The sequence below is a fragment of the Delphinapterus leucas genome, chromosome 14 (assembly GCF_059928025.1).
Source record: "Delphinapterus leucas isolate spDelLeu-1000000601 "Yukka" chromosome 14, BTC_Dleu_Yukka2, whole genome shotgun sequence".
Taxonomy (NCBI): domain Eukaryota; kingdom Metazoa; phylum Chordata; class Mammalia; order Artiodactyla; family Monodontidae; genus Delphinapterus; species Delphinapterus leucas.
In genome coordinates, this window is record NC_143142.1 from 46,450,423 (window position 1) to 46,464,802 (window position 14,380).

Consider the following 14,380-nt stretch of genomic DNA (forward strand, 5'->3'; position numbering starts at 1 on the left):
TCAAGAATGACATACTATGGCATTGGTTTGTACACGTATTGACATCTTCTCTCAAAGCCTTACAATAAATGTCTTGTAGAGGAATACTTTCCTGAAATTGCCTTTGACAGCCTCCAGGGGAGAGTAAATAATCCAACAGAAATAAAATTTGCATTAGCTTTTCTCATTCTGGAAGCTACAATTATCTTCATTACTAAACAGAGATCAAACTCTAGATAATGAGGCATAAATACTTGCCTATAGGAGTCAGTTGCAAGAGCACTAATTTTAGGTAGGACTTATGTATAGTTTCCAGGGATGATTTGTGAGTGTTTTGGTAAAGCCTGCCTTGTTTAATTAGTAGCTTTCCCAGCAGTGATGGGGAATGAGAATTATCACCAACGGTGCTACCAACCACACCTAACTCAAGAGAAAGGAGTGGAAACTAGAAGACATTCTTCCCTCCTGACTCAGCTACATAACCAACGTTTATTGAGAGTCCATCATGGTACTCAGCACTGTTCTAGTCACTGGAAACAGTGGGAAACTAAGCAGACACTCCTCCTAGATACTTTGTCCTCAGTTTAGCCACTGATACTTAAGTAACACTATGAGAAAAGTCACTCTGCATTTACTCCCTAAACAGAGGAAAATGTGGTTCTCAGCTCAAAGAGGGAGTGGTCCCTGGCAGCTTAGGAAGAAAGGGACTAAGGCAGAGATGGCCATTGTACTGGATCTGGAGAAGTGGCAAGATTAGAACTGGGGAAAGAAGGGTAGGAGATACTGGGGGAGGGAGAGGAAGGCACTTTTAACTACAAAAGGAGCTCTGCTATTTTGGCCAACTCTGATGCCAAATGTTCTAGTAGCAAATCAACCGTTTATACTTTTATAGGCTCTTCCAATACTTCATTGTCAATAATTAGCCTTTCTTAGAAGTTTCCTAATCTGTTGCTGATTCTAGATTTTCTGTTTTTTTCGAGGAGAATCCAACTTAATATTTACACTTGCAAAAATAATAACACCACCACCATTTGTTGAACCCGGATGTGCTAGACACTACAGAACGCATCATACAGATTTTCTGATTTAATCTTCACAACAGTCCTATTTGTTGGATGCCATTAATCCCATTTGACAGATCTGGAAACTGAGGCACAGAGAGGTTGTCCAGGTCACACAACTAAGTAACCATTGCAGAGAGGATTCTGACCTCTAGTGACACTTTGTGTAAGAGATTCTGTAAATCATATCGAAGCGTATACGTTTCCCTGAACCCCTCTAGAGTTTTCTGCCAGTCGAAGCTAGTTAACAAGGGGCCGAAGAACTGTCCATTTGGATCATGTGTGATTCTTCTAATAACGGCTTCCCCTGAGCCAGAGAAGCGGCATACCTGTGGGAAGCAGTGAAGGGGCCAGGGGAAGAGGTGAGAAGCCTTCGCGGAGATAACCACCCGAAATCCTGCTCCAGAACCTTCGCTCCCGGAAAGCGGGCCACACGCACCCGGCCGCGGTTGAGGACGCGGGGTCCGGGCGTCACTCGTCTTTCTCCTCCGCGCCACCTGGGCCTCGCGCACAGTTACAAAGCACTGGACCTTCCGGCGGCATCGGGCGGCCGGGCCGGCTCACTGGCCGCCGCGGGCCTCGGCTGCAGAGCCGGGCCACACTCCGGCAAGAGCGGGGCGGGGAGGGGAGGACGACGGGGCGGGGCCTGCCACTCCAAGTCCCCATGCCGGGGACGTCACGGCTCCAGGTGCGTGTGCGGCGCGGGGCGGGAGTCCACCGTGCGCCTCCCTCCTCCACGCAGGTCCCACCTCAGCGCGAGCAGCTCGGCCGGGCTCCGGGCTCCCGGCTCCGGGCTCCATTTTCTCGCGGAGGCCACACCTGGAACCGCGCCTTTGGGCAGGGCCGCGCGGCCGCCGCGGGGGAGGGGACCCTCGGGGCGGGGGCGCCGGGGAGGAGCGGGCGCGCGCGGAGACGCGGGGAGCGGGCGGCGCCGAGTGGTGCTGGCGGCCCGAGACGGAGCCTGCGACGGGATGGCGCTGGGCGCGGGGGCTTCGCTGCTGCTTCTCCTGGTAAGTGCGGGGAGCAGGGGCGCGGAGCCTCGGGCGGGCCTGGGCAGCTGCGGGCGCCCGGCCCGCGCCCCGACCTGCCCGCTTCCGCCGGGCAAGGATCGGCCCGCCCGGCGCTCCCTCTTTGTGCCCCGAGGTGGGAAAGGGCCGAGCAGGCGGCGACGAGCGCGGACCCTGCGGCTCCGCTGGGAAGGAGCGGGCGTGGGAAGCTGGCTGAAGTTCCGTTTTTCTTACCGCCACGCGCAAGCCCTGGCGCGTTTCTGTATCTGCGATCCGCGGGTGTAGTGAGACCTGGAGCGGGGACCTTTCCTGGAGGTCGAGAGCTTTGTCCGGAGTCTCCTCATACGGCAACATGGAGGCGGTGGGAGCAGCGGCCGCGCCTCCTTCCCGGGGCTCCCGCCACCCGGGCGCGGCAGTGACCTGGGGAAACACCTGTATTCCTAGACTGCAGGAAAGGGCCCCAAATAGTTTCTTTAATGTATTTTACAAAGTGTAATTTTTTGGTTAAAGCCACGTTACTTTTGAAATCACCCACATATAGTCTGAACTTAAAGTTCCCAAAGTTGGTGTTTTAAAACAGTCGCCTAGTATTAAAGGGAATGAACATATGTAATAGTTTTAAGATTTTTTTCATTTTAAAAGATTACACAAAATCGATATGCAGCGCCACAGTCAAACGGGATTTTCAGAGGTTCTTAAAGGAACTGGCAAACAGTGTTCCATCTCTCGATCTGCATTTCTTATGCCTGGCTTCTACATTCAGATGGGTTTTTAAATATGTTTGTTTTGTTTGTTAAAGGAATTGTACATAATTAAGAAATGTATCTGCTTTATAAGGGTTTGCTAGATGGGTTTTGATAAAATGACAGTTATCCTGTTCATATAGGCGTGCATTCACCTTCCAGAGACTTAACACATGTATGTTCACAGAGATTAGATACAAAATCATACTGCTTTCTTATATAATGGTGAAAATAAAAACTACAAGTACATTCTCTGTATTGAAAGCGCTAACTTCCGAAAGATTGCCTTCTCTCTATCCCAGAATTACAGTGAAAGAGGGAAAATATTTTTTTTTTCCTATATCTCACACAGAAAGAAACATGACTAATGAAATCTAGGGATTTCAGTGAACTCTCACTTGCGTGCTATTTAGGACCTGCGGACCTTTGGCACACCAGTTAATTTTCATGCTTTTTATCCATTTCATTTTGCCTAAGCCATTGAGGTAATTTTCAATTCAAGTTTATTTTGTTAATAAAACTTTTCAAAGATAATTTGTGGTTTCCTTTTTGGCCTCCAGAGTAGCAAAGCAACTAGTTCCCTCATCATGGTACTTCCAGACTAAGGAGATTACAAAACTAGCGTAGCACCTAGCTTAGTTTGAGGGTTGAATATAAAATCCTAGAAAAGAAATTGCCTTTGTTCTCAAGTGCTATAACAAGCAGGCCAATTCAAGTACATTTACAGAGAAATAGGTATATAATTTAGGCATAATTTTTACTTTATCAATTCAGTATTTTTACTTTATTGAGCAGCGATTGACTGCTCCTTTGAAAAGTGATTCTAACTAACTGAATAAGCAAAATTCTTGGACACTTTGTATTTTCTGCAATATTTGCACAATATGTATTTGAGTATGTTTATTTTTGGTCAAAGAACAGTGGGCATTTTGCACACTGATGTGTTTAAAGTTGGAAGTATAGATTTTAGTGAAGAATATTTGAAAGCAGCTATGCTGACAGAAGTACTTCTCCAGGACACAGCTCTTTTATAGAAGGTAATAGAAATTGTAGTGCGTACGGGTCAGAGTTCAGTTGTAGATCACAGGATTCACTCTAGCTAGTTAAAGCAGGAAGATATTTATTTCAGGGCATTGTGTTGATTGCATCCGTGTGGCAAGGACTGAGGAAACACTCCATTTTGAGCTGTCAGGGACTTCAGAGCCATCCATCCAGCAGAGCCTAAGCCCTTAGGGAGCTGCTGCCTCTCCTGTGATCAGGAACCGACACTGCCACCCGGCAGTGTGGAAACGGCCATGATCAGGGTGCTACTTTTGCTGCCAGCTCCGGAACCATGCCACATTTGCTAGGATGCATACCAACGAAATGTACCAGGACTCTGCATCTTGGTACCCATGAATCTAGTACGGAATCTACTAGATGAACACTAGAACCCAGAGTAAGATAGCTGCAAAAACCCAGCTCCATCCACATCTATGCTTGCCAGCAAGAACAGCAGACACGTAGCTTCTGCTTCACTTCCTTCTTTCACATCTCACGTAGATGCTGGTTGTTGAACCTAAATCACATTCAGAACGTTAGCTGCTGGAGTCTGATATGTGGTCTCTAGGTTTCCTCTGAAGTTCAGGGAGATAAACCAGAAGCGAGATGTTGAGTGGCACCCACATAGCTATCACACAGATAGAGCCAACTCTATCAGAATGGGAAATAGAGGTAATATTGTAAATAAAGTCAGAGAACCTTTCCTCACCAAGAGTTCTTTACCTGGGATTTACCAACTCCCAGATGGTCCATAGATAGAATTCAGAAGGTCCTTAGACATGGCTGGGAATAAATTACATACCTGTTCTCACTAATGTTTAACTGAAATTTAACATTTCTTTAAATTATGTGTAGGAAAGACACTGCAATAGCATAGCAGTACTTGTGACTTTAGACAATAGAATTCACAGATATTTTCACATAATACTATAGGTATCTTAAAATACCATTTTTCTCATCATTAATAGACTTTCTGCTACATTTTATTACTTAATGTGTTGATAATGAAGTACATGACATGACTGCATCACAAATTGGTGTTTTTTAAAAAATTCTGATAACTATTTCAATATAATTGAGTTCATTCATAATTCAATGTTTTTTATTTTATAAATTTAAAAACATTATTCTGAGAAGAGGTCCACAGGCTTCAACACCCTGCTAAAGAGGGCACTTGAAGAGATTTTCTGGTGGTTGCCTCAGTTTTGCCTTTGACTAATTAAGCTTGTCCTTCAAAATCAAACTACATTTTAAAGATTAAGTGGGAACAAATTATACTGTGAACAGTTGTGTCTACTCATATGTTAGTTTGTTAGGGCTGCTATAACGAAGTACCAAAACCTGGGTGGCTTAAAACAAATTTATTTTCTCACAGTTCTAGATGCCAGAAGTCTGAAATTAAGGTGTGGGCTGAAACCTACAGGTTTCCTTCCTTGCCTCTTCCTGGGGTTGGGTGGTTGACCTCCAATCTCTAGGATTCCTTGCCTTGTCAGTACACACTCCAGTCCTCTGTCTTCACGTGGCATTCTTCCTGTCTCTTCATATCGACTTCCCTCTGTGCATGTCTGAGTCTGTGTCCAGATTTCCCTTTTTCATAAAAACACTGGTCCTGTTGGATCAGGGCTCACACTAATGACATCAAACTTGGTTAAATCTGCAAAGACCCTGTTTCCAAGTAAGGTCACATTCGGAGGTACTGGGGGTTAGGACTTCAATATATCTTCTTTTGAGAGACACAATTCAACCCATAACAAGTAGGTTCAACTATCTATAAATTATCAACAACTTTGGAGTTATGCTTAAGGTTCTAATATGCAAGTGGATAACAGATTTTAGAATAAACTCAAGTATAAGTGAGATGGTAAATATTGAAACTTATAAGAATAATCAGTTATATTCAGGGATTTTAGAAATGTATGATTTCACATTTGTTTTTGTTTCTAAAAAATTAATAGGTAATGGGGAAATGGCAACTCTTAACAGAAGTTTCTTTAATTATAAACTTAGCGGAAAGTACTTTACAAAAAGACATGAGCATTAATTTCATTTACATTCTCCCTGATCATTAGAAATACCTGATGAGCTAAATTAAAATCTCCAAGGTTAAAGTCCAGAAATGTATATCGATAGAAACTTCCCAGTTAATCTAATAATTAGATAGCTGTGAGAGAATTACCAATCTAAATTTTGCAAAATAGTTTATTCATGAATGAAGCATACAAATATTTATATGGAAAAGAAATTACACACTGAATAGGGGTTCATATTTTTAAAACCGCCAAATTGCAGTAAAAGTCAGAAAGCTTAATTGAAATTATAAATGAGCTTTTGATCAATTTTAGCATTTCTCAATCACAGCTTTTTTTCTGTCTTTCATTGTGCCACAGATTTTAACAGCTGATAACACTTTTCAAACATACAGTCCACGTATGATGAAAGCTTGTTTTCTCAGTTAAGTTTATCTTAAAGTTTCAGATGTATACCACATATGACATTGCACTCTTTTTGTTTACTTCTAATTATTTTAAAATTTACTGAGATTTTTATCATATGCAAAGCTTGATGATTAGGGTGAAGGAAGCTGGAACACCAGGATTTGTACCGTAGTCTAATGGTAAGATGAATGATGCCCACAAGAAAATAAACTAGGTAGGAACTAACCCCCTATGACCACTATTTAGTGATTCCCTGCTCAATTCTAAACCGTGTGCTAGACATTGGGAGACCAGTAAAAAGTCAGATGGGTTCTGCCCTCATGGTGCTTACAGTCTAGTAAACAATTAAATGGCTAAATTCCAAATGGGTGATGGTAAGAAGAGTAATGATAAAAGAACATACAGTGCCATGGAGCCTACAGAAGGAGCTCCAGCACTGAGCATCCCAGCTAAGACCTGAGAATAATTATAAATTAATGAGATGATATGAAGAGAAAGAGGGGGAAGAATGTTCTAGGTAGAGAGAAGAGCATATGCAAAGGCCTGAAGACAAGGATGCGTGGTTCCTTGAAAAAACAGAAAGAGTCCATGTAGCTGGAACACAGTATGCAGAGCAGAACGACATGCTGAAAGATGTCTGCAGCCTTCTTGATACCAAGGGAAGCCACAGAAGGCTTAATTGACAAGTGAGTGCTTTTAGGGAGGTGTTCAAATCATAAAGAAAATGAAAAGATGAATGTTAGTTGAGTTGGTCAGGAAGGGGTGGAGAAAGAAGAGATGGTAGTCGACTGGGTACAATTTTGCCTCATTATTTAAAAAAAACAAAACAAAAAAACAACTTCCAGAATTTGGGATGCTGTGATCAAAGACGGCAGAAAAGCCCAGACAGTCCTGTGGAGGGAGGGTGCAGACTGGCAGGAGGGTTGGTTTGGGAACAAGGGTTCTCAAGAAAATGTCGGGGCCGGGGGTAGGGGTGGGGGTAAGGATGTGAAAGGGGCGTTTTGATTGTCACAAGGTGCAGGATGCTACTGGCATTTAGTACTCCAAATGCAGCGTGGCTAAACCTCCAGCAACGAACAGAACCTTCAAGAAAAAATTGGCCACTCAGGAAGACTTTTCCTATCAGAAATGCCAATAGCTCCCCTGCTGAGAAATGGCGATAGGCAAATAGTGAGAGATTCTAATCAGGGATTCATCTTACTTACCTCTATCTTTTTAAATTGCAAATATCCTCTCAGTTGATTAAGCCTTGATACATTCATTTATTCAGCAAGTATTATTGAGCACCTACTCTGTGCCAAACACTTTTCTAGGTCTTACCTCAAAATCGCACCTTCATGGGAATTCCTTTCATCAGCCTAGCAGGTGCTGCCTGGCTGAGGGAATGAGAAGGCAGATTTGGGCGGAGACGAGAAGAAAGAGGTCCCATTTCCCCTATTCTAAAATACCTCCATCCCACTACTCTTTCAAGTTCCCTACGATACAAACTAAAAATACACAAATAAGTGGCCCATAAACTCCCTCATGTTGGAGATCCACTCTCCTTACACCCCAAAAGTGCTAACTGGGAAATGGGGCAGGGCGCCTAGCCCAATCGTCATTCTTGTTCTAACACTGTGGATCGGCTCTTCTTTCAAATATCTCCTTCCTTTGCTTCCATAGTGCTCTGCTGGGGGTCCTTTCACCTCCGGGAGGCTGCGGTGGTTTTCCCATCCGGCACCGGAGGATATGCTGTACTCAGATCACCAGGAGGCCCAGGAGGTACATGGGGGAGGCAGAGCGTGGCCAGTAACAGCGGTGGCTGAGGGGCGCGCCCCTGGGACCGCGCGGTAAGCCCTGCCCCTTGAGCCGCAGCGCCCTACTCTCGAGCCTGCTGCCTCCTCCCTACGCAGAGCGTTTCCTCAGGATTCTATCTTAGCATTTCTACAGTTCGTGCTCTGAGAATGCATCCTTCTTACTACTCAATCTCTTATCCCTTCCCCTATCCTCCACACGCAGGGCACTGCCAAGCACTAACGTCGTCCCCATAAAGACTGTTGCCTCCACCCACCCATCCCGGTGCCATTACCCTATTACGGGCCCTCATCACATCGGCTCTGGCTTATTTAACCTTCAAACTGTCTCCTGCCTCTCGCCGTGGAGCACTGCCAAAACAATCTCTCCGAAGCTCTGGGGGCATAGTATCCCTCATCAGAAGCTGATCCTTATAAGATCAGAGAAGATCCTTAGCACAACTTTTTGTCCTTATTTTCTACTCACTACCGACACACGGTCTAGGTGTCAAATTGCACGCCTTCCTGTCCTTTGCCCTCCCTCTGCAAGTTCTGGCCGGTGCGGTCTTTAAAGCAGATCATTTCCTTCCGCCTCCCATCTGCTCCCACACCTAAACCTCTCCGGATTTCTCTAGAAGGAGGTCACTTCTGCCTTTTCTGAGCTCCCCAGAACTGCTTTTGCAACTGCCGTGCACACAATGAATTTCTTCTACCTCTGTTATAGTAATTTATGTACACTTTATCTCTCCTGCTAAACTTCTTTAGAACAGGATCTATGTACCATTTATCTATACTAGCTCAATGCCTTGGACACAGAAGAATCCTTTAAAAACCTAAAAGCTAATGTATCTTTCTATGTGTGGAAAAAGGTGGAATAATAATCTGGATTTCATTTGTTTAGAAGAAACGTTTAACGCTCAGATAGTGTGGTTGACCTTTAACACATTCTGCAATTACTAGATGTGCTCTCGCTATATGCCAAACAGCCTTCTAGGTGCTTGTGAGCTGTCCCACTATCATGAAGCCTACAGTGGGGGAGAGGAGAATGTAGGGAAACTAATTTGACATTTTTTGAGTACCCACTGTGTGCCAATAACTGGATTTACTGAATGTTATTAATGGATGAATCTGAGTAGAACCCAAGTCCCCCGACACCAAATGCCTCTCTGTCAATCCAAAGGCATCACTGTGACCTCCTTTACAGCAGTTTTCTATAGTTAGTCATACGTAAGGCCTGAACTTCTGGAACTAGATAATTGGTTCAGTTTCATTACAAGATAGAATCATCCTAGAAAGGAAAAAAAAAGGAGAAGAAATGTAAATTGAAATTTGCCTAATTGCACAGTCCTGCAGAAGTATTCTAAACAACCTTCTAAAACCGTTGATTTCTCACTGTTCAGTTTTGCCAGTCCACTTATTTGAAGCCAATTGAAAATGCCTGTTTTTCACTTTGGACCTTGGAGTCAATTGTTGGTCAGTTTCTGGTAGTTCCTGCAGTTTGACTTACTGACAGGACAGTGCCATCTAGTGATGAAAAAGGACAATTTGAAGTTCTTGGTCTTCTTAAGCTTCTTGGGGGGGCGGGGGAAGAAATCTGGTTTTCTTCATTCTATTTTTTAGTGTAATTTTCAGAAATATATTGCAGCAAAAGGGTGGAAACAGCCCATCATTTTTGTTTAAGAAATTATGTATTATGTAGATGTATCTGAAAAGATGTATTTTACAGATTTGCTTGTATTTTGCGTGATTCCAAAAGCATTTGTAGCAATTATAGAAAACACCAATAAAATGGTAAAGTATTTCAAAAATGATAAATGCTCAGGATCAGTAAATCTTCAGCTAGAAGAAGAGGTATGAACACTGTTTAAAGCAATTTTATTGTAGTTGATTACTACTTGTAAAGTGGAAAATCTTCTTGGGATGGGAATAACTCAGTTGCTGAATTTCCTTATTTGGAATGTATCGTTTCACACATCTCTGTAATTAAGGGCTAATTCTCCAGTCTATGAGTTATGCAGGCTCTCCTTCCCTTTCCTTTGCTACTCTGTGATTTTACACAATTGTTTTCAAAAGTGGGGTCTCAGGACCAGCAGCATCAGCATTACCCGGAAACTTGTTAGAAATACAGATTTTTATACCCCGCCCCAGCCCTACTGAATCAGAAACTCAGAAGTCTTGTGTTTCAGCAAGATGATTCACATGCCACTCAAGTTTGAGAACCACTGTTTATTAACATCCCTATTAGAAAATAATTGGGAATTGAAAAAGAAGATTAAATATGAAAAAGCCTACTTTTAGCTATTTATTAGCAACTCTGATTTTTTTTAATGTTTTAGGGGCCAAGGAAATTGACTAAATAAAATAATGTTGACTTTTTTGGGTCTCCTGTTTATTTGTCTATGCCAAGTTAAAAATAGGAGCTGTCCATGACTACACAAAAGGCAACTTGAAAGGACAGTTCACAACATGCTCTAACAACTCAAGTGTAGCACAGCATTGCTAACTCAAGCATTTTAAAATTCTTGGCACCAATAAATGTTTCCAAGGAAAATATCTCCCCCTTTAAAGTTAACGTCAATATGACTCACCCCAAATCATATTTATTACATTAAGATTAGCCCAAACATCTAAAGAGCAGGCAAAAGATTATGATCAATTTATAGAATTTATGATCAATTATAGAATTTATGTCAGACTTAAAGTATATAATTTTCCTATCTAAAATTCAAATTCAGAGTTGAAAAATTAAAGTTCAAAATATTGCTTTTCTTGGTTGTTGAGTTTTTTTAAACAGCAGCCATGAAAACAAACGTATGTTTAAACTAGCTGTTGAGTGAGGCTGCCCTAGGAATTGTACTTATATATGGGTCATTTGTAAGTTGGATTTTTTTAAGTTGGGAATTTCTAAATATGATATAATGTTTAGCCATAAAATAAGAAATTTTATAGACCACCTCTCCTCCTTCAAAAAAAAAGACCAGAGGAAAATAGTATGATAGGTGAAATTCTAACATAAGTCTAACATCAGGTTTATCAGACCTTCTTGTGGATACAGAGTCTACTGAGGACCAGTTCTGTCTATACAATTAGAAAATTCAGGATATGTAATCAGAGGAAATAAACAAGTGGCATCCATGACCTTTATTTTATCTCGTTTTATTTCCTTTAAATTATTTTAGCCAAAGCTGGAAACACTTTAAGAATGGGTTGGGTGTAAGCCAGGGACCTTAAGAGCAATTTCTGATTCTGCATTCTGTACAATGAAATGGAGAAACAGAATTTGAAAACATTCTGTGTGGTTGGAAGGGTGGGTAGGAAAGGGAAGTAACAGGTTTTTCTGTGATTGTCGGGGGTGGGCATGAGGTTGAAGAGCAGCAGCGGGCATGTGTTAGGTCACCTCTATTTGGGTACCGAAGATCATCCGTTGACCACCCTGCTAAAGTAGGCTAAAGTTCTTTCTGGCTGAATGGAAACAATAAGCCATTATAATGCCTCAAAGTTAAAACAATATTTTAAACTACTTTGTACCCCTCTACATCTCATCTTCAGTAAGTTATCGATTGGTCTGAGATATTAAAGTTTAAGGGGTCACCTAACCTTGGACTCATAGAATCACAAAAGAAAGTTTCAAAATCCTCTACTTCCGGCCGACAGCCTATTAGCCAGGAAGAACTGTCATCACTGACTTGTAAGTCCTCCAGGATTCTGTTTGTTAAACTCATCGAGGTGACTTCAGAGTTGGATGTCTTTTCTAAAGGTGCTGACCTTGGGAATAAAGAGTCATTGATTGATTGTATTTTTTTCAGTGATATTTGACCTTCCCTCATGGCTCTGCCAAAAAAAAAAAAATTATTTTCTTTCCAGTTACCAAAAAGGCCAGTTTTTACAGGATGCATGGGATCTAACGGTAGAAAATTTTTAAATTTTTTCTGAACTTCAGTAAATTGGGAAAGCTTTTGAAGGATTTTTCTGGTTCATCTAAAAATACTACTTCTTTGACTACAGAGACTAGAAACTTACGTTTCTTCTTCAGTCTTAAAGGCGTGTCACACATGACATTTTTCTATCACTAAGTTCCTTGTGAGAAAAAAGAATGACAGATTTCATAGTTAGGAGAAACCATAATGGCCACCTTGTCCAGACGTCCTTCCAGTGCTTGAAATCCTTTTACAACATCCCCACAGGATGTCACTCAAACTTACAGAACTAAAAACGTTCTAAGGGAAGTGGGAAGGAGTGGGAATGGAGAACAGAAGACAGAGTGTGTCAGTTACTCCATTTATATTGTCTGCAATATGCTACCAGTTTGGAAATTTACATAAATCCATGGTCCTCCAGAACTTGCATGACCTTCGGGCCCTAGTTATTACAGTAACTTGCAATCAGAGAAACATGGTCTAAGTTAGGGTTTCTCAACCTTGGCACTTTGCATTTAGAGCCAGATAATGCTTTGTTGGGGGAGGGGTGTCCTGTGCATTGTAGGATGTTGAGCAGCTTCTCTGGTCTCTACCCAGTACATGCCAGTAGCACTTACTTCCCCCCGCCCCCAACACACGCACTCTGGTTTGATAAGTAAAAATGTCTCCACACTTTACTAAATATCCCAGGTGACCACAGGATGTCACAGGAAAGGGGTGGGGGAATTTGTGTGCACAAAATCTCCCCCAACTGAGAACTACTGTCCTAAATTAAGAATGTGTGCTGTGAGATACACATTCCTAAAGAAACATCCAAATCATTTACTTTAGGAAGGAATAGTTAAGATCTCAACTATTTCCTTAGTCAAATAAACAAACAGTTCCACAACTGACAAAATGTTGGTACAACTCTCTTGGGTTGTTTGTACCATGAATGTGGAGCAAATATTTCAGTCTATCATGTCTTTATTAAGTGTCTGTGAAAACAGGCTATTGCAATAGATGTTGTAAAATGCAAACAGCAGAACTATTAGGTAGATGCCAAAAACCCTCAGCTTTAAGGTGCACATCAATTTTGGTAACTTTTTAGTGAAGTGTACTGAATTACTGAATTTTCACAAACCGAACATACCGTGTAACCAGCAATGAGATCAAGAAACATAAGCAGCACCCTGACACCGTCTTCACTGGATCCCTCCCCTCTACCACCACCACCTTGACCACGGCGCTCTCATTCCCACCTCCTGGTCTGGCTATTCCTTTTGCAGGGCTCCACCTGGCTTGCTCCCTCACCCCATTCCCGTCTCTATGCAGATGTAACCTCTTCTGAGAGCCTCCCCACAGTCTTAAATCTCTCTACTACCTTGGCCCTGCTTTAATTTTCTTTACAACTTTTATCACACCCTACTTTTGTCTGTCTCCCCAACATGTAAGAATCCAAGAGGACAGGAACATCGCAGGAGCTTGGGAAATTGAAGGCATGGATAAATCCAGATTTCAGAAATTTTAAGATGAGGAAAATGCAAGTCTTAGAAATGAGGAAATACCATCATAATTGTATTCACTGAGTGCCTGCTATGTGCCAGTCATTGCAATATATACATTTATGTATTATTTCTTTTAATTTGTATAATAACTCTGAACAATGGTACACGTTAGGCTGCTTTCAAATGTAAGCACCAAAACCCAGCTAAAAGGTTAATTAAAAGGAATGTTTAATATCGCATAACAAATGGTCAGGAGATGGGGTGGCTCCAGGTTTGACCAGTTTCGTAACTCAAAGATGTTATGATTTCGGTTTGTCTTCTCTGCCATTTTATTAGCTTTCTACTCATGGTCACAGGTGGCCATTGCGATTCCAAATGTCACATCCTTGCTCAGCAGTCTCCAGAAGCAGGTAAAAAGAGAGGCTATGAATATGTTTTTCTTCTTATGAGAGAAAAGTATCTTTTTCCAGATTCTCCTGATATCTCATTGGCCAAATTCTCTTACACATTGTTACAGACTGAATGTTTGTGTCCCCCGAAAATTCATATGGGATAGTGTTTGAAGATGGGACCTTTGGGAGTTAATTAAGTTTAGATGAACCTTTTGCTACTGAAAAATAATTAAAACACAGCCTCTGGTAACAACAAAGTTAATAAGAAAAGCTCTATCTTTATTCCCTCCCCTTTAAAGTGGCTGAGGAGACTGGAAACAATTTTATAATGTGTGTGCTACACCTACACACCCAGATCTTGGCTTCTAAATACCATTCAGTATTAGAAATCAGGGCTCCTTGATGAAATGGTTGATTCTAAAGCTAGGACAGGGAAAATACAAGATGAGCCTGGAGCATTTTGTAATACTAGACAGTAAGAAAGAGCTCAAAAAACAAAACATGGGGACATGTCAAAGGGACACAGAATCTAACCATAAAGATCTT

The 14,380-nt window shown here is 41.9% G+C and overlaps 1 protein-coding gene across 16 annotated transcripts in view; it reads left to right on the top strand.

Moving 5' to 3' along the window:
• Window positions 1-14,380, top strand: part of DSG2 (desmoglein 2) — a 91,546-nt gene that overhangs the window by 14,331 nt on the left and 62,835 nt on the right. For 3 of the 16 annotated variants that reach the window (XR_016387614.1, XR_016387613.1, XM_022586897.2), the window contains exon 1: window positions 1,367-2,050. The exons of the other annotated variants lie outside the window; for them this stretch is intronic. Coding sequence is in view for 1 of the 3 variants with exons in the window: in XM_022586897.2 (XP_022442605.2) it covers window positions 2,012-2,050 (39 nt within the window). In the remaining 2 variants the exon portion in view is untranslated. Of the gene's footprint in view, window positions 1-1,366; window positions 2,051-14,380 lie in introns of those variants that run through there. 16 annotated transcript variants of the gene reach the window in all.